Source organism: Crinia signifera, chromosome 4, assembly GCF_055691185.1.
Source record: "Crinia signifera chromosome 4, ASM5569118v1, whole genome shotgun sequence".
Classification (NCBI taxonomy): Eukaryota; Metazoa; Chordata; class Amphibia; order Anura; family Myobatrachidae; genus Crinia; species Crinia signifera.
In genome coordinates this window covers 340,491,335-340,513,864 of record NC_139220.1, presented here as the reverse complement: position 1 = coordinate 340,513,864, position 22,530 = coordinate 340,491,335, and the positions used below count along the sequence as shown (strand labels likewise).

Genomic DNA, 22,530 nt, shown 5'->3' with positions numbered 1-22,530 from the left:
GATGTGATGTTACAGGGAGCAGTGTGTGAGTCTCCTGTGTTTGGGAAATGTTCTCCCTGCACATAGAGGGCAGCACTGAGGTGTCTGGTGGGGAGAGATGCAGAGCACTGAGGTGAGATGGGAGCAGGGACTGTGCTACTAGTGGGGTCCCATGGTGGGATGTGATGTAACAGGGAGCAGTGTATGAGTCTCCTGTGATTGGGAAATGTTCTCACCTGCACATAGAGGGCAGCACTGAGGTGTCTGGTGGGGAGATGCAGAGCACTGAGGTGAGATGGGAGCAGGGACTGTGCTACTAGTGGGGTCCCATGGTGGGATGTGATGTTACAGGGAGCAGTGTGTGAGTCTCCTGTGTTTGGGAAATGTTCTCCCTGCACATAGAGGGCAGCACTGAGGTGTCTGGTGGGGAGAGATGCAGAGCACTGAGGTGAGATGGGAGCAGGGACTGTGCTACTAGTGGGGTCCCATGGTGGGATGTGATGTAACAGGGAGCAGTGTATGAGTCTCCTGTGATTGGGAAATGTTCTCCCTGCACATAGAGGGCAGCACTGAGGTGTCTGGTGAGGAGATGCAGAGCACTGAGGTGAGATGGGAGCAGGGACTGTGCTGCTAGTGTGGTCCCATGGTGGGATGTGATGTAACAGGGAGCAGTGTGTGAGTCTCCTGTGATTGGGAAATGTTCTCCCTGCACATAGAGGGCAGCACTGAGGTGTCTGGTGAGGAGAGATGCAGAGCACAGAGCTGAGGTGAGATGGGAGCAGGGACTGTGCTGCTAGTGGGGTCCCATGGTGGGATGTGATGTAACAGAGAGCAGTGTGTGAGTCTCCTGTGATTGGGAAATGTTCTCCCTGCACATAGAGGGCAGCACTGAGGTGTCTGGTGAGGAGAGATGCAGAGCACTGAGGTGAGATGGGAGCAGGGACTGTGCTACTAGTGGGGTCCCATGGTGGGATGTGATGTAACAGGGAGCAGTGTATGAGTCTCCTGTGATTGGGAAATGTTCTCCCTGCACATAGAGGGCAGCACTGAGGTGTCTGGTGGGGAGAGATGCAGAGCACTGAGGTGAGATGGGAGCAGGGACTGTGCTGCTAGTGGGGTCCCATGGTGGGATGTGATGTAACAGGGAGCAGTGTGTGAGTCTCCTGTGATTGGGAAATGTTCTCCCTGCACATAGAGGGCAGCACTGAGGTGTCTGGTGAGGAGATGCAGAGCACTGAGGTGAGATGGGTGCGGGGACTGTGCTGCTAGTGTTCTCTGAGCAAGAACAGGTGGTTCTTATTATTGGTGATTCTGTGAGGAGATCTGGAAAACATGTGCCGTTATGGTCAGGAGCTGGGGACACTGGTACATGTAATGTTCTGCAGAAGGTGAGGGCACTTGTACTGACGGCTTACTTATCATTTTCTCCCATACAAGGTGGATCCCACAGTGAATCTGACCTTTAACCCTCGTCTGTCGGAATCTGAACGAGAACTGAAGGAATCTGCGATCCTGCCATATACATTTACTGAGCACAAGTAAGGAGGATATATATATATACTCCTGCCGGAACTCCAGTCTGCCCTGTCCGTTATATAGGGGGGGGGGGTGCCCGTACCTGGCTCTGATATATAATGGATAAATAGAGATAGAGCTGGCCTATACTCACAAACATAGAACAATGGTAACACTAAGCGCTGGTGAGTAGTGACTGCTTAATCACAGTGACACTGGACACATCGCTGTAGGATATCACAATGTTATGTATAAAACACATTTATAAGTAAAAATGATAAAAACAATGAATTATTGGAGACCGTGACACATATCACCATTTGCACCCCTTTTTCTGTGAAGCATATATGCATGTGTATGTTTAGCTAATTCTTGTTATATATATATTTTATTTTTACCTCTAAATGAGCTGTAAATAACCCCAACAATGCCGCAACACTTCACCTGCGGTAGGGGTCATGCTTCCGCCCATAACACTACAGCACAGCTGGAGCCCTTACTGGGCGATCAGGGGAATATGCGCTTCCCCTGATCAGGCGGCGATGCCCTATGCCCACAGCACTGTCCCTGCTGCTGGCTCTGAGCTGTGCTGGGGATCTCGGGAGCCAGGCGGGGGGAAGGAGAGGATCTCCGGGAGGGGACATCGTCTGAGGGGGGAGTTACCGCCCCTCCGCTTCGGCGTACAAGATGTTAATACATCTTGTCGGTGTCCCCTCCTGCTTGGCCGCACTAATGGGGCGAAGCAGGAAGTGTTATAGCGGCGGGATAATAAATCTGCCCCACAGTCCCATAATCTCTGCAGAGCTATATACAGGTGGAGCCGTCGGCGGCCGCCTCAGCCTCCCCTCCGGACTCCCACTGAACTGGGACATGCGTGCATCGCAATCCGCCTCAGCCTCCCCTCCGGACTCCCACTGAACCGGGACGTGCGTGCATCCCAATCCGCCTCAGCCTCCCCTCCGAACTCCCACTGAACTGGGACGTGCGTGCATCCCAATCCGCCTCAGCCTCCCCTCCGGACTCCCAATGAACTGGGACGTGCCTGCATCCCAATCCGCCTCAGCCTCCCCTCCGGACTCCCACTGAACTGGGACGTGCGTGCATCCCAATCCGCCTCAGCCTCCCCTCCGGACTCCCACTGAACTGGGACGTGCCTGCATCCCAATCCGCCTCAGCCTCCCCTCCGGACTCCCACTGAACTGGGACGTGCCTGCATCCCAATCCGCCTCAGCCTCCCCTCCGGACTCCCACTGAACCGGGACGTGCCTGCATCCCAATCCGCCTCAGCCTCCCCTCCGGACTCCCAATGAACTGGGACGTGACTGCATCCCAATCCGCCTCAGCCTCCCCTCCGGACTCCCACTGAACTGGGACGTGCGTGCATCCCAATCCGCCTCAGCCTCCCCTCCGGAATCCCACTGAACTGGGACGTGCGTGCATCCCAATCCGCCTCAGCCTCCCCTCCGGACTCCCACTGAACTGGGACGTGCGTGCATCCCAATCCGCCTCAGCCTCCCCTCCGGACTCCCACTGAACCGGGACGTGCGTGCATTCCAATCCGCCTCAGCCTCCCCTCCGGACTCCCACTGAACCGGGACGTGCGTGCATCCCAATCCGCCTCAGCCTCCCCTCCGGACTCCCACTGAACCGGGACGTGCGTGCATCCCAATCCGCCTCAGCCTCCCCTCCGGACTCCCACTGAACCGGGACGTGCGTGCATCCCAATCCGCCTCAGCCTCCCCTCCGGACTCCCACTGAACCGGGACGTGCGTGCATCCCAATCCGCCTCAGCCTCCCCTCCGGACTCCCACTGAACTGGGACGTGCGTGCATCCCAATCCGCCTCAGCCTCCCCTCCGGACTCCCACTGAACAGGGACGTGCGTGCATCCCAATCCGCCTCAGCCTCCCCTCCGGACTCCCACTGAACCGGGACGTGCCTGCATCCCAATCCGCCTCAGCCTCCCCTCCGGACTCCCACTGAACTGGGACGTGCGTGCATCCCAATCCGCCTCAGCCTCCCCTCTGGACTCCCACTGAACTGGGACGTGCCTGCATCCCAATCCGCCTCAGCCTCCCCTCCGGACTCCCACTGAACCGGGACGTGCCTGCATCCCAATCCGCCTCAGCCTCCCCTCTGGACTCCCACTGAACCGGGACGTGCGTGCATCCCAATCCGCCTCAGCCTCCCCTCCGGACTCCCACTGAACCGGGACGTGCGTGCATCCCAATCCGCCTCAGCCTCCCCTCCGGACTCCCACTGAACAGGGACGTGCGTGCATCCCAATCCGCCTCAGCCTCCCCTCCGGACTCCCACTGAACCGGGACGTGCGTGCATCCCAATCCGCCTCAGCCTCCCCTCCGGACTCCCACTGAACCGGGACGTGCCTGCATCCCAATCCGCCTCAGCCTCCCCTCTGGACTCCCACTGAACCGGGACGTGCGTGCATCCCAATCCGCCTCAGCCTCCCCTCCGGACTCCCACTGAACCGGGACGTGCGTGCATCCCAATCCGCCTCAGCCTCCCCTCCGGACTCCCACTGAACAGGGACGTGCGTGCATCCCAATCCGCCTCAGCCTCCCCTCCGGACTCCCACTGAACCGGGACGTGCGTGCATCCCAATCCGCCTCAGCCTCCCCTCCGGACTCCCACTGAACCGGGACGTGCCTGCATCCCAATCCGCCTCAGCCTCCCCTCCGGACTCCCACTGAACTGGGACGTGCCTGCATCCCAATCCGCCTCAGCCTCCCCTCCGGACTCCCACTGAACTGGGACGTGCGTGCATCCCAATCCGCCTCAGCCTCCCCTCCGGACTCCCACTGAACTGGGACGTGCCTGCATCCCAATCCGCCTCAGCCTCCCCTCCGGACTCCCACTGAACCGGGACGTGCCTGCATCCCAATCCGCCTCAGCCTCCCCTCCGGACTCCCACTGAACCGGGACGTGCGTGCATCCCAATCCGCCTCAGCCTCCCCTCCGGACTCCCACTGAACCGGGACGTGCCTGCATCCCAATCCGCCTCAGCCTCCCCTCCGGACTCCCACTGAACTGGGACGTGCGTGCATCCCAATCCGCCTCAGCCTCCCCTCCGGACTCCCACTGAACTGGGACGTGCGTGCATCCCAATCCGCCTCAGCCTCCCCTCCGGACTCCCACTGAACTGGGACGTGCGTGCATCCCAATCCGCCTCAGCCTCCCCTCCGGACTCCCACTGAACTGGGACGTGCGTGCATCCCAATCCGCCTCAGCCTCCCCTCCGGACTCCCACTGAACTGGGACGTGCGTGCATCCCAATCCGCCTCAGCCTCCCCTCCGGACTCCCACTGAACCGGGACGTGCGTGCATCCCAATCCGCCTCAGCCTCCCCTCCGGACTCCCACTGAACCGGGACGTGCGTGCATCCCAATCCGCCTCAGCCTCCCCTCCGGACTCCAATGGATTTTTTGTGTGACAGAGTAGCACTGAGACCAGTGCTCTCTGGTACACAATTCCTGGCGCTCTACAGTTCTAATTTAATTTGAAGTTAAATAAATATATATATAAATTATTGACAAAATTCGCTACAGCTGCTGCAGTAACTCCTATGGGCCCGTCAGACCCACAAAAAGAGAAGACTAAACACAAACAAATAAACAAATTTTCCCAATAAAACAGTTTATGAATTGTGAAACAACTTATTGTGTCTACGTGCTGGAGTGTCCGTGTAAACTCCAGTACGTGGGACGAACAATCAGAAGTTTAAAAAGTAGATTTAGAGAACACAGGAACAACATTCTCAAAAAACTACATAATCACAGTATTCCTCGTCATTTCCTGATGAAACATGAAGGTGACCCTAGTGGTCTAACAGTAACTGGAATCGAACAAATCCAGAACACAAAAAGAGGGGGTGACCGATTCAGGAAACTATGTTTGGCAGAATCATCCTGGATATTTAAATTAGATACGTTGAATCCTCAAGGATTAAATGAAGCTCTTGACTTTTCATGTCTGGACTAAATCCTATTGGACTAAGATACATTAAATCTCTCATGGGTTGGAGTGACAGCGATCTATCCGGCATGCGCAATTTATTGTGACATCCCGGATTTGTAGATCGCTCTCCCCCCACTCCATGAGAGCTACAGATCTCTTTATATATCTATATTTCCATTTTTATTTATACTAGTTTGATTCTTTACATCCCCTTATATCTATACACATATGTGGGATCTGTTTATATATGCATATGCTCTCTTCTCCTTGGATACGTTGAATCCCCAAGGATCAAATGAAGCTCTTGACTTTTCATATCTGGATTAAATCTTATTAGACTAAGATACATTAAATCTCTCATGGGTTGGAGTGACAGCGATCTATCCGGCATGCGCAATTTATTGTGACATCCCGGATTTGCAGATCGCTCTCCCCCCACTCCATGGGAGATACAAATCTCTTTATATGTTTATATTTACATTTTTATTTTTTTGATTTTTTATATCCCCTTATATTTATATATATATATGTGGGATCTGTCTATATATACATATGCTCTCTTCTCCTTTTCCTTATTTACTCTGTATATATATATATAATAATTGATTTACTGAATATAATAACAATTTTTTGAAATCCCAAAAATAAGAATGGTAGGAATTTATGAGAACTTGATTGAAGCTATTCCTACTCAGTTTTCAAAAACTCACGAAAATAATTAAAATAAACAATAATAAATAAAAAAATCTTTGTGAATCGTGTATATATATAACAAATTAAAAAATAAAAAATAAAAAAACTATGCAGTAACTAGCTATACAAGTAGATTGAATAAATACACTATCCATACTTGTACAAAATATTTGAATATGAATATTCTCTAGTGACTCTCTCTTGGATACTATCAACTATATATATAAAAATTGTCTGTATATATGAATCTTGTTTTTTATGTATAAATACGATATCAATATAATAGGAACAAGCAGTAATGTACCTACCCGCTAGGGGATTTGATTACATTTGAAGTACTACTTTAGGATACAAATTAATATTTCGATCTCTCTCTGTTCTGTATTTAATGATCATTCAAATATCTACTAGTATTATATATATTTTTTTCTGACTATATACATGTGTGAGCGCTTTTATATGTGTATGTGGAGGTGATAATATTTAGATGCGCATATACATACGATCTAGATATATTTGTGTGTATGTGCCCCTCTATTTTTACCTAAAATCATTATGTTATACATATATATTCTTTATTGATATGCCTATGATAGAGCATTCTAATATAAGTTTATACATCTCCTATATGCTTATTGAAGCGTGTTTTAATGCAGTTTATTATGTCTGCTCAATGTGATTATTTCCAGTGTAATATTGATGTCACACTGAGCGCACACTGGCCTGGTTTGTCTATCTATTCATCTATTTTAAAATAATTAAAAAGAAAACCAAACTCTCTTCATTGTTTTTTGATTCTACTCTTAGATGCTCAAATGTATAAGATTATTTATGCGTATATATATGCATTAATTTTGATTGTAGCTCTTATTGGATACACTGTGCTTTGTTAAATTTAAATGTATATAGAAAGAATACTACTCGTTTTATACTGTGAGACACAAAGTCTAATTTAACACAGGTTATTTGAATTAATGAATCAATCAATTGATTAATCAATTTATTACAGCCTTATAAATAAGGTTTGCTCAGTTGACACAGTTACTCGTCTTGATAAAGTTCCAGCCATACTACGGAACGAAACGCGTTGACGCAATTCATTCACCTGAGACGGGATCCCATCATCTAGCACTAACCTTCCTTCCTGCCTCCCTATACAAGCGTGAGCCGTCTACAGCAGCCGGCAATTAGCCGCCTCACGCTGCCCGGCTACATACAAGCACTGCCGCGCACTAGGACAGGTGCATACTACGATCCCGCTGAAGCGCGGCTTCCACCTCTCCTGAAGCCGCCGGACATCAGCGATTGCACCCTGTCCCTCTCCCCACTCCACATCAAGGGGATTGAGCTTTTCGCGGTACACCGCAACCAAGTACCTGACAGGCATCCACCTTTCTTCTTACTGAAGCGCGGCATTTCCATCCTCTGAGCCGCCGGACATCAGTAGCTGCACCCTGTCCCTCTCCCCAGATTACACCAAGGGGACGAAGACCTCCGCAGTGAGACCATCTTCCACCGGGCTCAATCCACTCCAGCTCATTGCAAGGTGCTTCTATATATTCTGGCTGAAGTGCAGCTCTCCGTCCATCTGAGCTGCCGGACATCAGCTAGTGCACACCACCTTCCTCTCCCCGCAAATACATCTAGGGGATTGAGGTCTACCACACGGGTGAGCATACCATCTAAATTGTGACTATACCTATTTATAAAGTTACCAACTAGCTCTCTAAGCTACACCACTTTGCCTAAACTGGAACTTTGTTTCATTACCTGATTGCATATATATTAATCTTCACCAATTGGCAGGAGAACACTAATTTTCCCAGTAAAGAAATTATTATTGATACTACATCAAAGTTAATATCAATTAATTGATTGGGATCCCATTCTCTTTATTTTAAAATTGTCTTTTTTTTTTTTTTTTTTTTTATATGCTGTGTATTTATGCTATATATATATATATATATTTTTATTTGTGATAAATATTTTCTAAAAGCAACAGTGTGTCCATAATTCATTCCTCTTCGGACAGCTTATGTGTTACAGATACTAAAACTATTTAAACAGCAGCGCACCTTACTCCAACCCTCTTGTGTTTAGTCCCCTCCGGACTCCCACTGAACCGGGACGTGCGTGCATCCCAATCCGCCTCAGCCTCCCCTCCGGACTCCCACTGAACTATGACGTGCGTGCATCCCAATCCGCCTCAGCCTCCCCTCCGGACTCCCACTGAACTATGACGTGCGTGCATCCCAATCCGCCTCAGCCTCCCCTCCGGACTCCCACTGAACTGGGACGTGCGTGCATCCCAATCCGCCTCAGCCTCCTCTCCGGACTCCCACTGAACCGGGACGTGCGTGCATCCCGATCCGCCTCAGCCTCCCCTCCGGACTCCCACTGAACCGGGACGTGCGTGCATCCCAATCCTTTGGCGGAGGGGCAGCGGCATCCTCAGACGGTCTCTCTCTCCCACAGTACAATCATCAGTATGACGGGGGTCTACCATCGGTGCCCCCTGTACATCAGTGTGAGGGTCTCTCTCTCCCTCAGTACAATCATCAGTATGACGGGGGTCTACCATCGGTGCCCCCTGTACATCAGTGTGAGGGTCTCTCTCTCCCTCAGTACAATCATCAGTATGATGGGGGTCTACCATCGGTGCCCCCTGTACATCAGTGCGAGGGGCTGTCTCCCTCAGTACAATCATCAGTATGACGGGGGTCTACCATCGGTGCGCCCTGTACATCAGTGTGAGGGGCTGTCTCTCCCTCAGTACAATCATCAGTATGACGGGGGTCTACCATCGGTGCCCCCTGTACATCAGTGTGAGGGTCTCTCTCCCTCAGTACAATCATCAGTATGACGGGGGTCTACCATCGGTGCCCCTTGTACATCAGTGTGAGGGTCTCTCTCCCTCAGTACAATCATCAGTATGACGGGGTCTACCATCGGTGCCCCCTGTACATCAGTGTGAGGGTCTCTCTCCCTCAGTACAATCATCAGTATGACGGGGTCTACCATCAGTGCCCCTTGTACATCAGTGTGAGGGTCTCTCTCTCCCTCAGTACAATCATCAGTATGACGGGGGTCTGCCATCGGTGCCCCTGTACATCAGTGTGAGGGTCTCTCCCTCAGTACAATCATCAGTATGACGGGGTCTACCATCGGTGCCCCCTGTACATCAGTGTGAGGGTCTCTCTCCCTCAGTACAATCATCAGTATGACGGGGGTCTACCATCGGTGCCCCCTGTACATCAGTGTGAGGGTCTCTCTCTCCCTCAGTACAATCATCAGTATGACGGGGGTCTACCATCGGTGCCCCCTGTACATCAGTGTGAGGGTCTCTCTCTCCCTCAGTACAATCATCAGTATGACGGGGGTCTACCATCGGTGCCCCCTGTACATCAGTGTGAGGGTCTCTCTCTCCCTCAGTACAATCATCAGTATGACGGGGGTCTACCATCGGTGCCCCCTGTACATCAGTGTGAGGGTCTCTCTCTCCCTCAGTACAATCATCAGTATGACGGGGCTCTACCATCGGTGCCCCCTGTACATCAGTGTGAGGGTCTCTCTCTCCCTCAGTACAATCATCAGTATGACGGGGGTCTACCATCGGTGCCCCCTGTACATCAGTGTGAGGGTCTCTCTCTCCCTCAGTACAATCATCAGTATGACGGGGGTCTACCATCGGTGCCCCTGTACATCAGTGTGAGGGTCTCTCTCTCCCTCAGTACAATCATCAGTATGACGGGGGTCTACCATCGGTGCCCCCTGTACATCAGTGTGAGGGTCTCTCTCTCCCTAGTACAATCATCAGTATGACGGGGGTCTACCATCGGTTCCCCCTGTACATCAGTGTGAGGGTCTCTCTCCCTCAGCACAATCATCAGTATGACGGGGGGTCTACCATCGGTGCCCCCTGTACATCAGTGTGAGGGTCTCTCTCCCTCAGCACAATCATCAGTATGACGGGGGTCTACCATCGGTGCCCCCTGTACATCAGTGTGAGGGTCTCTCTCTCCCTCAGTACAATCATTAGTATGACGGGGGTCTACCATCGGTGCCCCCTGTACATCAGTGTGAGGGTCTCTCTCTCCCTCAGTACAATTATCAGTATGATGGGGGTCTACCATCGGTGCCCCCTGTACATCAGTGCGAGGGGCTGTCTCCCTCAGTACAATCATCAGTATGACGGGGGTCTACCATCGGTGCGCCCTGTACATCAGTGTGAGGGGCTGTCTCTCCCTCAGTACAATCATCAGTATGACGGGGCTCTACCATCGGTGCCCCCTGTACATCAGTGTGAGGGTCTCTCTCTCCCTCAGTACAATCATCAGTATGATGGGGGTCTACCATCGGTGCCCCCTGTACATCAGTGTGAGGGTCTCTCTCTCCCTCAGTACAATCATCAGTATGATGGGGGTCTACCATCGGTGCCCCCTGTACATCAGTGCGAGGGGCTGTCTCCCTCAGTACAATCATCAGTATGACGGGGGTCTACCATCGGTGCGCCCTGTACATCAGTGTGAGGGGCTGTCTCTCCCTCAGTACAATCATCAGTATGACGGGGGTCTACCATCGGTGCCCCCTGTACATCAGTGTGAGGGTCTCTCTCCCTCAGTACAATCATCAGTATGACGGGGGTCTACCATCGGTGCCCCTTGTACATCAGTGTGAGGGTCTCTCTCCCTCAGTACAATCATCAGTATGACGGGGTCTACCATCGGTGCCCCCTGTACATCAGTGTGAGGGTCTCTCCCTCCCTCAATACAATCATCAGTATGACGGGGGTCTACCATTGGCGCCCCTTGTACATCAGTGTGAGGGTCTCTCCCTCAGTACAATCATCAGTATGACGGGGGTCTACCATCGGTGCCCCCTGTACATCAGTGTGAGGGGCTGTCTCCCTCAGTACAATCATCAGTATGACGGGGTCTACCATCGGTGCCCCCTGTACATCAGTGTGAGGGTCTCTCTCTCCCTCAGTACAATCATCAGTATGACGGGGGTCTACCATCGGTGCCCCCTGTACATCAGTGTGAGGGGCTGTCTCCCTCAGTACAATCATCAGTATGACGGGGGTCTACCATCGGTGCCCCCTGTACATCAGTGTGAGGATCTCTCTCCCTCAGTACAATCATCAGTATGACGGGGGTCTACCATCGGTGCCCCCTGTACATCAGTGTGAGGGTCTCTCCCTCCCTCAGTACAATCATCAGTATGACGGGGGTCTACCATCGGTGCCTCCTGTGCATCAGTGTGAGGGTCTCTCTCTCCCTCAGTACAATCATCAGTATGACGGGGGTCTACCATCGGTGCCCCCTGTACATCAGTGTGAGGGTCTCTCTCTCCCTCAGTACAATCATCAGTATGACGGGGGTCTACCATCGGTGCCCCTGTACATCAGTGTGAGGGTCTCTCTCTCCCTCAGTACAATCATCAGTATGACGGGGGTCTACCATCGGTGCCCCTTGTACATCAGTGTGAGGGTCTCTCTCTCCCTCAGTACAATCATCAGTATGACGGGGGTCTACCATCGGTGCCCCCTGTACATCAGTGTGAGGGTCTCTCCCCCTCAGTACAATCATCAGTATGACGGGGGTCTTCCATCGGTGCCCCCTGTACATCAGTGTGAGGGACTCTCTCTCCCTCAGTACAATCATCAGTATGACGGGGGTCTACCATCGGTGCCCCCTGTACATCAGTGTGAGGGTCTCTCTCTCTCCCTCAGTACAATCATCAGTATGACGGGGGTCTACCATCGGTGCCCCCTGTACATCAGTGTGAGGGTCTCTCTCTCTCCCTCAGTACAATCATCAGTATGACGGGGGTCTACCATCGGTGCCCCCTGTACATCAGTGTGAGGGTCTCTCTCTCCCTCAGTACAATCATCAGTATGACGGGGGTCTACCATCGGTGCCCCCTGTACATCAGTGTAAGGGTCTCTCTCTCCCTCAGTACAATCATCAGTATGACGGGGGGTCTACCATCTGTGCCCCCTGTACATCAGTGTGAGGGTCTCTCTCCCTCAGTACAATCATCAGTATGACGGGGGTCTACCATCGGTGCCCCCTGTACATCAGTGTGAGGGTCTCTCCCTCCCTCAATACAATCATCAGTATGACGGGGGTCTACCATTGGCGCCCCTTGTACATCAGTGTGAGGGTCTCTCCCTCAGTACAATCATCAGTATGACGGGGGTCTACCATCGGTGCCCCCTGTACATCAGTGTGAGGGGCTGTCTCCCTCAGTACAATCATCAGTATGACGGGGTCTACCATCGGTGCCCCCTGTACATCAGTGTGAGGGTCTCTCTCTCCCTCAGTACAATCATCAGTATGACGGGGGTCTACCATCGGTGCCCCCTGTACATCAGTGTGAGGGGCTGTCTCCCTCAGTACAATCATCAGTATGACGGGGGTCTACCATCGGTGCCCCCTGTACATCAGTGTGAGGATCTCTCTCCCTCAGTACAATCATCAGTATGACGGGGGTCTACCATCGGTGCCCCCTGTACATCAGTGTGAGGGTCTCTCCCTCCCTCAGTACAATCATCAGTATGACGGGGGTCTACCATCGGTGCCTCCTGTGCATCAGTGTGAGGGTCTCTCTCTCCCTCAGTACAATCATCAGTATGACGGGGGTCTACCATCGGTGCCCCCTGTACATCAGTGTGAGGGACTCTCTCTCCCTCAGTACAATCATCAGTATGACGGGGGTCTACCATCGGTGCCCCCTGTACATCAGTGTGAGGGTCTCTCTCTCTCCCTCAGTACAATCATCAGTATGACGGGGGTCTACCATCGGTGCCCCCTGTACATCAGTGTAAGGGTCTCTCTCTCCCTCAGTACAATCATCAGTATGACGGGGGGTCTACCATCGGTGCCCCCTGTACATCAGTGTGAGGGTCTCTCTCCCTCAGTACAATCATCAGTATGACGGGGGTCTACCATCGGTGCCCCCTGTACATCAGTGTGAGGGTCTCTCTCTCCCTCAGTATAATCATCAGTATGACGGGGGTCTACCGTCGGTGCCCCCTGTACATCAGTGTGAGGGGCTGTCTCCCTCAGTACAATCATCAGTATGACGGGGGTCTACCGTCGGTGCCCCCTGTACATCAGTGTGAGGGTCTCTCTCCCTCAGTACAATCATCAGTATGACGGGGGTCTACCGTCGGTGCCCCCTGTACATCAGTGTGAGGGTCTCTCTCTCCCTCAGTACAATCATCAGTATGACGGGGGGTCTACCATCGGTGCCCCCTGTACATCAGTGTGAGGGTCTCTCCCTCAGTACAATCATCAGTATGACGGGGGTCTACCATCGGTGCCCCCTGTACATCAGTGTGAGGGTCTCTCTCTCCCTCAGTACAATCATTAGTTTGACGGGGGTCTACCATCGGTGCCCCCTGTACATCAGTGTGAGGGTCTCTCTCTCCCTCAGTACAATCATCAGTATAACGGGGGTCTACCATCGGTGCCCCCTGTACATCAGTGTGAGGGGCTGTCTCCCTCAGTACAATCATCAGTATGACGGGGGTCTACCATCGGTGCCCCCTGTACATCAGTGTGAGGATCTCTCTCCCTCAGTACAATCATCAGTATGACGGGGGTCTACCATCGGTGCCCCCTGTACATCAGTGTGAGGGTCTCTCCCTCCCTCAGTACAATCATCAGTATGACGGGGGTCTACCATCGGTGCCTCCTGTGCATCAGTGTGAGGGTCTCTCTCTCCCTCAGTACAATCATCAGTATGACGGGGGTCTACCATCGGTGCCCCCTGTACATCAGTGTGAGGGTCTCTCTCTCCCTCAGTACAATCATCAGTATGACGGGGGTCTACCATCGGTGCCCCTGTACATCAGTGTGAGGGTCTCTCTCTCCCTCAGTACAATCATCAGTATGACGGGGGTCTACCATCGGTGCCCCTTGTACATCAGTGTGAGGGTCTCTCTCTCCCTCAGTACAATCATCAGTATGACGGGGGTCTACCATCGGTGCCCCCTGTACATCAGTGTGAGGGTCTCTCCCCCTCAGTACAATCATCAGTATGACGGGGGTCTACCATCGGTGCCCCCTGTACATCAGTGTGAGGGACTCTCTCTCCCTCAGTACAATCATCAGTATGACGGGGGGTCTACCATCGGTGCCCCCTGTACATCAGTGTGAGGGTCTCTCTCTCTCCCTCAGTACAATCATCAGTATGACGGGGGTCTACCATCGGTGCCCCCTGTACATCAGTGTGAGGGTCTCTCTCTCCCTCAGTACAATCATCAGTATGACGGGGGTGTAACGATCAGATCAGGTGATCGATCAAAGTAACGTATGCCTCCTGTTATGATTATCTGTCCGGTCAATGTATGTCTGATATTGGTGTAATAGTTATGTCTCCTGTGAGTATTGGAATCAGGACATGTCTTGTATGTAAACTGTAGGTGACCCTGGTCTAAGTTTGAGGCCTGTATTTCCTCAGTGTGACATCTGTGGACTCCTCCGGAGTCAGGATGTAAGATAAGATCTGAGGCCCTCATAAACCATGGTCCAGAAGAAGAGGTTAGAGTTTGTCCCCTTCCTTAACATCTCTTATCAGTGGGTCTGCTATGCAAGGAAGGAGGAGGATCAATCACTTTGAAAACAGCAGACTGTACATTGCCAGGGACCTTCCACACTCCTTCAGCATGGAAAGAGTGGAATCCCAAGGGTGGGAGGGATGAGGGAGTCTGCAAGGTATAACTAAGACCTTCTCCCTATAGTCAGTGTCACTACCTGGGGGTCGAGCAAGCAGGCTGTAGGCGACGAGAGATTTCTTGTGGAGGACCCCCCCACTTCAGGATTGTAGGATACGGTTCTGTCTTTTTTTCCTTGTATTTTATTTCTGATATTGCATTTAAACTCGTGTGTACTTTTAAAATCATTGTAAAATCTTGAAACTATTTTCTAAAGCTCTGTAGTATTTCTAGGAATAAATAATACATATTCTCAGTTCTGGTTCTGTGTTCTTAAGACTCATTAGCCTCATAAGAGACAGGCTGGAAAACGTTACCATTGTTATCTTGTATTGTGTGGTCAGGGGCGAGCCAAGCCGCCCCTTGCGCAGTTTCAGGCGCTAAAATCAGGTTTTGGCTGGTGGCAGTGTACCTCAAGGAAAGGACCCGAGTGTCCTGAGTGAACCCCAGTCACGGCCGGCGCTGCTCAGATTGACGTATCGGAGCAGGCGACCGGTGGGTCCGTGACATTTGGCGGCAAGCGGTGGGATGGAGAATTAATTTTTCTCTTTAAGAACTTAAGTGAGTGTGGGTAGAATTTTGTGAGAAATACCCAAATCACCAGAATCAGAACTCAGAGCTTTACTATAGTTTTAAAAGTCACACAGTGGATGCAATTTCTGTTCCCTCCCTTCTCTTGGTTTTCTTTCCTATCATTTTATTTGACAAGTGTGAGACTCCGGATGGCTGATTACCAGCAGATGAGGAGAGATGACCTGGCGGTCGTGTGTGTGCAGAGGAATATCCCTTGGTCTGGCCAGAGTAGAAAACGTATGATTCAGGCACTAGTGGATGCCGATCGGACTCTAGCTGCTGGAGGAAACCAGTCCATGGACAATCCTACCCCAGGGGCTCAGTCAGCACTGGACAGTACAAACGATTCCGCGCCAGGGTCAAACACTTCTGCTGGACCCAGCAAGTCTACACTGCCGAGCGACCTTCTAGCTGTTATCAGGCAAATTAAGAATGTGAACCCCGTATTCGCTTTGCAGCTGGTGCAGTTCTGCCAAGGCATTGTCGACAGAGAGGCTGCGGAGCGCAAAGCCATTGTCAACAGAGAGGCTGCGGAGTGCAAAGCCAGACGAGAGGCTGAGGAGCGCAAAGCCGTACGAGAGGCTGCAGAGCGTCATGCCGAGCGTGAGTACCAGTTGGAACTGGTGAGGCTCAGGGGGCTGATCGCTGTTGGTGAACCAGTGGAGGATGATACAGGGCATCATGATGGCGAACCTTTACGTGAGACTTTATCTGCCGTGGCTACTGAGTTAGCAGGAGATGGGCTTCGTACTGAACTTTTACTGTCTGCGGAAGTAAATAATGTGTTGGATCATGGTGTGGACTCTGTTATCAATCATGGGGAGCCTAACAAGGGACAGAGGTCCCAAATGACCGCTGACGCGAATTTCACCGGACCGCGTCATGCACAGTTCCCTGTCTTGGAAGCAGACAGAGGAAGCCAAGTGAGTGTCAGCTTGGTTGTGAGTAATGAGCTGGCCCTGGACACTACAGCCGATGCTCAGAGAGCTGACATCTCTGCTAGCACCAGGGAGACTGTAGGATGTGTGGCAGTCAGGGAGACTGCAGAGTACCAATCCCCTACAGCACCAGAAGAGCCCAGTGGGTATATTGACCCAGTGGAGGATAATGATGTGTTTACCCTACTGAGCACAGAGGAACTAACGGAAGAATGCCAGCTGCAAGGTATCTCCTGCCACAACCACACTCGTGGGGAGATGATCATGCAGCTCATCCAGGCCAGTTATGATGAGTGCAATGCCTTCAGCCAGTATCGTGCAGCATTTCGTTTCTGGGGTCCATCCGCGTCTCCTTGGGTGCTGCTGAGAGAACTGGGACAATGTTACAAATTTGCGCAGCAGGAGGTCGATGCTTGGAGAAAGCTGGATACCCCATTTTGGGGAGATCAGTGCCGCCGGATAGGTGTGGAGTGGCGTCGCCTAGAACAGCTGCTGTTACCAGCTCTGAAAGCAAAGTTCCAGTTTAAACGGTTGGGAGAAGCAGAATCTGAGGATGTCAGCAGCTTGCTCTCACCAGGGGTGCCCCACCAGGGCAAGGTGCCTCTGCCTACTACAGCAGTCATGGAACCTGTTCCAGAGACCTCACATCACAAGGCCCAGTTTAAACTGCTGGAAGATGTGAGCAGCATGTTCCCTCCCGTTGCTCCAGATTTGTTGCCGGAAGCGTCTGGCTGCATAGTGAAAGTATGCAGGGGGGAGACTATGTCGGAAATAGGAATGGGACTTTCTGACTGTATGCACACAAGTATGTGTGGGACTACTGATGTGGGACTTTTATTAACTCCACACATATCTGTCGCTAACCCTTCTGAACCATATGATGCATCTCAGGTAGTATGTAACCATGCTGAACATTGCAATGTTGTTATTTTGTGTGAAGCCCCTGGGATGATCTGCGATAGTGCCGTACCTTCGGTACAGGTGGAGGGTGAGTTAGAGACAGGTATAGTGGGTACTCCTTGCCAGTTTGTGGGGTTAAATGAATGCCCTAATCTAGTTGGGAATGAGACACCCTCACTCACCAGTGGTAGGAGTGCTGCTGGTGATGTCATTAAGGTTGCTGTGCTAGACGTTAACCCTGTTCCTCCAGTGATGTCTGGTTGCGACATGGTGCCCGGGGACGCTAACTGCACAAATGGGACCGATCTGAGTTGGTTGCAGGCAGCGCATGTACCTGCCAATAAGTTACTGGTGACAACATGCTCAGATAACCCCATTCCTGCTCAGAGACAATGGGATCCAGATATAGCGTTTTTGCCATGGTGCAATTGTAAGCCAGCAGGATGGGCCCCATGTGTTGTGGAAGATGCACAGGCTAATTTGCAGGTATTGCAGGATGTCTCCCCAGGTTATGATATTGATGTTACTGTTGATAATGTGATGTCTTGCGCTACTGTGGGAAATGTGGTACCAGGTATAATAAGTGACCCGGTGGGTCCTGTGTGCACTGTAGAACTGTCAGATAGGGAGAGAGTGTCCCTTACTGCAGCTTTCCCCCCAAACCCCCCTCCTTCCTGTAGCCACACAAACACAGATACAGGAACACAGCAGGGGTTCCCTCCAGACACTGAGAACCCTCCAGAGAGTGCATTTTTCCAGCGTCACTGGATAACGGATGCCTCTCCTGAGAACCTCAGTGGCACCACCCCAGCCACAGAACCTGCGGGTCTGGGAGGGAAGGTCAGGCTCAGGAAGGTGTCCTGGACTGCCAGGGAAAGCTTGGCTTTCTACGCAGAACTGAGAAGCAACCCTGCACAGGCTGCCCCATACCTGGGAAGTGGGAAAGATACCCCTGGGTACAGTGAAAGGGTTGTTTTAGGAATAGAGCCAGTGGCTAGTAGGGAAGCTGCTGTGTGTAACCAGAAGGGTGGGAGGGCCCGCGAAGCACAGGTAAACTCAGCTCCATTTACCTCAGAAAGGCTGAGCTGGGATGTTCCCAAGACAGGGGACAATGACCTGCTGGTATTCCCCCTTGCAGAAACGTGCCCCCCTTCACAATTCACACACACAGACACAGAGGGCGAATCTCCTCACAAAAGGATGAGGTGTGAGGTGTTGAGTGAGTGGACCTTCCCCCCAGTGAAGGGGAGGGGGGGTCAGTCAGCTCAGGAGAGGTGCTGGGAAGACATGTTTAAGTCTGTATATAGTGCTGGGAGAATGCCCCACACCTGTGGTATAGTTAAACGTGCCGAGTTACGAGTCCCAGGGGGATGGCCGTTTGGGGTGTGGCGGAATGGTCTGGTACTGATCTCAGTGAGTAAGGCCAAACTGCCAGCTGCAGGGGAGAATCCGTGCCCAGGAGTCCGACGCACAGCTGTGGTGGGCTGTGTCAATATCAGCCGGGATGGACACAGCTCCCACTATATCAGTGTGCTCACAGACTATGGGTTCGAGGACACCTGTGTGCTTTTAGTTTGCCATCTCCTGCGAGAGGGACAGGGACTATGCCCATTGCCCACCCTAGCCACGGCTATGGCGTCAGGTGGTGCCATGACAGACGTCAAGTATAGTGAAGTGTTAGTACAGATCCCGCAGAATCAGTGGCAGTCTGTCTCAGCACAGAGACCACTGCTACCTGTCCAGGTGATGTAGTTAATAGCGCACTGATGAGACGGTGACGTGGGTCACCGCCTCTGTGCGCCATTTTAAAAGGGGGAGGTGTAACGATCAGATCAGGTGATCGATCAAATTAACGTATGCCTCCTGTTATGATTATCTGTCCGGTCAATGTATGTCTGATATTGGTGTAATAGTTATGTCTCCTGTAAGTATTGGAATCAGGACATGTCTTGTATGTAAACTGTAGGTGACCCTGGTCTAAGTTTGAGGCCTGTATTTCCTCAGTGTGACATCTGTGGACTCCTCCGGAGTCAGGATGTAAGATAAGATCTGAGGCCCTCATAAACCATGGTCCAGAAGAAGAGGTTAGAGTTTGTCCCCTTCCTTAACATCTCTTATCAGTGGGTCTGCTATGCAAGGAAAGAGGATCAATCACTTTGAAAACAGCAGACTGTACATTGCCAGGGACCTTCCACACTCCTTCAGCATGGAAAGAGTGGAATCCCAAGGGTGGGAGGGATGAGGGAGTCTGCAAGGTATAACTAAGACCTTCTCCCTATAGTCAGTGTCACTACCTGGGGGTCGAGCAAGCAGGCTGTAGGCGACGAGAGATTTCTTGTGGAGGACCCCCCCACTTCAGGATTGTAGGATACGGTTCTGTCTTTTTTTCCTTTTATTTTATTTCTGATATTGCATTTAAACTCGTGTGTACTTTTAAAATCATTGTAAAATCTTGAAACTATTTTCTAAAGCTCTGTAGTATTTCTAGGAATAAATAATACATATTCTCAGTTCTGGTTCTGTGTTCTTAAGACTCATTAGCCTCATAAGAGACAGGCTGGAAAACGTTACCATTGTTATCTTGTATTGTGTGGTCAGGGGCGAGCCAAGCCGCCCCTTGCGCAGTTTCAGGCGCTAAAATCAGGTTTTGGCTGGTGGCAGTGTACCTCAAGGAAAGGACCCGAGTGTCCTGAGTGAACCCCAGTCACGGCCGGCGCTGCTCAGATTGACGTATCGGAGCAGGCGACCGGTGGGTCCGTGACAGGGGGTCTACCATCGGTGCCCCCTGTACATCAGTGTAAGGGTCTCTCTCTCCCTCAGTACAATCATCAGTATGACGGGGGGTCTACCATCGGTGCCCCCTGTACATCAGTGTGAGGGTCTCTCTCCCTCAGTACAATCATCAGTATGACGGGGGTCTACCATCGGTGCCCCCTGTACATCAGTGTGAGGGTCTCTCTCTCCCTCAGTACAATCATCAGTATGACGGGGGTCTACCATCGGTGCCCCCTGTACATCAGTGTGAGGGGCTGTCTCCCTCAGTACAATCATCAGTATGACGGGGGTCTACCGTCGGTGCCCCCTGTACATCAGTGTGAGGGTCTCTCTCCCTCAGTACAATCATCAGTATGACGGGGGTCTACCATCGGTGCCCCCTGTACATCAGTGTGAGGGTCTCTCTCTCCCTCAGTACAATCATCAGTATGACGGGGGTCTACCATCGGTGCCCCCTGTACATCAGTGTGAGGGTCTCTCTCTCCCTCAGTACAATCATCAGTATGACGGGGGGTCTACCATCGGTGCCCCCTGTACATCAGTGTGAGGGTCTCTCCCTCAGTACAATCATCAGTATGACGGGGGGTCTACCATCGGTGCCCCCTGTACATCAGTGTGAGGGTCTCTCCCTCAGTACAATCATCAGTATGACGGGGGGGTCTACCATCGGTGCCCCCTGTACATCAGTGTGAGGATCTCTCTCTCCCTCAGTACAATCATCAGTATAACGGGGGTCTACCATAGGTGCCCCCTGTACATCAGTGTGAGGGGCTGTCTCCCTCAGTACAATCATTAGTTTGACGGGGGTCTACCATCGGTGCCCCCTGTACATCAGTGTGAGGGTCTCTCTCTCCCTCAGTACAATCATCAGTATAACGGGGGTCTACCATCGGTGCCCCCTGTACATCAGTGTGAGGGGCTGTCTCCCTCAGTACAATCATCAGTATGACGGGGGTCTACCATCGGTGCCCCCTGTACATCAGTGTGAGGGTCTCTCTCTCCCTCAGTACAATCATCAGTATGACGGGGGGTCTACCATCGGTGCCCCCTGTACATCAGTGTGAGGGTCTCTCCCTCAGTACAATCATCAGTATGACGGGGGGTCTACCATCGGTGCCCCCTGTACATCAGTGTGAGGGTCTCTCTCTCCCTCAGTACAATCATCAGTATGACGGGGGGTCTACCATCGGTGCCCCCTGTACATCAGTGTGAGGGTCTCTCCCTCAGTACAATCATCAGTATGACGGGGGGTCTACCATCGGTGCCCCCTGTACATCAGTGTGAGGGTCTCTCTCCCTCAGTACAATCATCAGTATGACGGGGGTCTACCATCGGTGCCCCCTGTACATCAGTGTGAGGGTCTCTCTCCCTCAGTACAATCATCAGTATGACGGGGGTCTACCATCGGTGCCCCCTGTACATCAGTGTGAGGGTCTCTCTCTCCCTCAGTACAATCATCAGTATGACGGGGGTCTACCATCGGTGCCCCTGTACATCAGTGTGAGGGTCTCTCTCTCCCTCAGTACATGGCGTAAGGTCACATATTTCGGTATACGTGTAGGGAACTTGCCAATACCACAATACTACAGGACGTTACATTCCCCCTGTGATAATGTTCGGTCTGGCTGATTTCCTCTCCATGTATAAGGTCCCATATTTGCTCTGCTCTCTCCTTATTAGGAAACTGTCCCTCCTACACTCTGCCATGGGACCAGCCAAGATCTACTATGACCCCGAGCCCAGTGATGATCTAGATGATGAAGACCCGGACGATGACCTGGATGTGTAGTGACAGCCACATGGCTGTGTATAAGGAATATCCTGTATATTACTCTGTACATAGTCCTGTGTATTGTACTGCTCCCATGTCCCCACCAGCACTTCTCCTGTTCTCACACTTTCTATTAAGACAATAAAATTAAATGTTCTTCATGTTGTCTGTAAGCAAAAGGTAACTAATACCATGTTCTCATCTCCACCTTACTCTCTAATGACGTGTCCAGAACCGGGCACAGTATATAGAGGAGGCTGCACCAGTGACCTATACAGAACTGGGCACAGTGCCTAGATGAGGCCGCACCAGTGACCTATACAGAACCGGGCACAGTATCTAGATGAGGCCGTACCAGTGACCTATACAGAACCGGGCACAGTATCTAGATGAGGCCGCACCAGTGACCTATACAGAACTGGGCACAGTGCCTAGATGAGGCCGCACCAGTGACCTATACAGAACCGGGCACAGTATCTAGATGAAGCCGCACCAGTGACCTATACAGAACTGGGCACAGTATCTAGATGAGGCCGCACCAGTGACCTATACAGAACCGGGCACAGTATATAGATGAGGCCGCACCAGTGACCTATACAGAACTGGGCACAGTGCCTAGATGAGGCCGCACCAGTGACCTATACAGACCCGGGCACAGTATCTAGATGAGGCCGCACCAGTGACCTATAC

General features: G+C 51.8%; 1 protein-coding gene across 1 annotated transcript in view; it reads left to right on the top strand.

Moving 5' to 3' along the window:
- ELP5 (elongator acetyltransferase complex subunit 5) overlaps positions 1–22,001 on the top strand; it is a 66,607-nt gene extending 44,606 nt beyond the window's left edge. Inside the window, exons 7-8 of the mRNA XM_083185905.1 lie at positions 1,417–1,517; positions 21,750–22,001. Coding sequence (XP_083042031.1) covers positions 1,417–1,517; positions 21,750–21,858 — 210 coding nt within the window. The 3' untranslated portion in view covers positions 21,859–22,001. The remainder of the gene's footprint in view (positions 1–1,416; positions 1,518–21,749) is intronic.
- Positions 22,002–22,530: the final 529 nt, after the last annotated feature.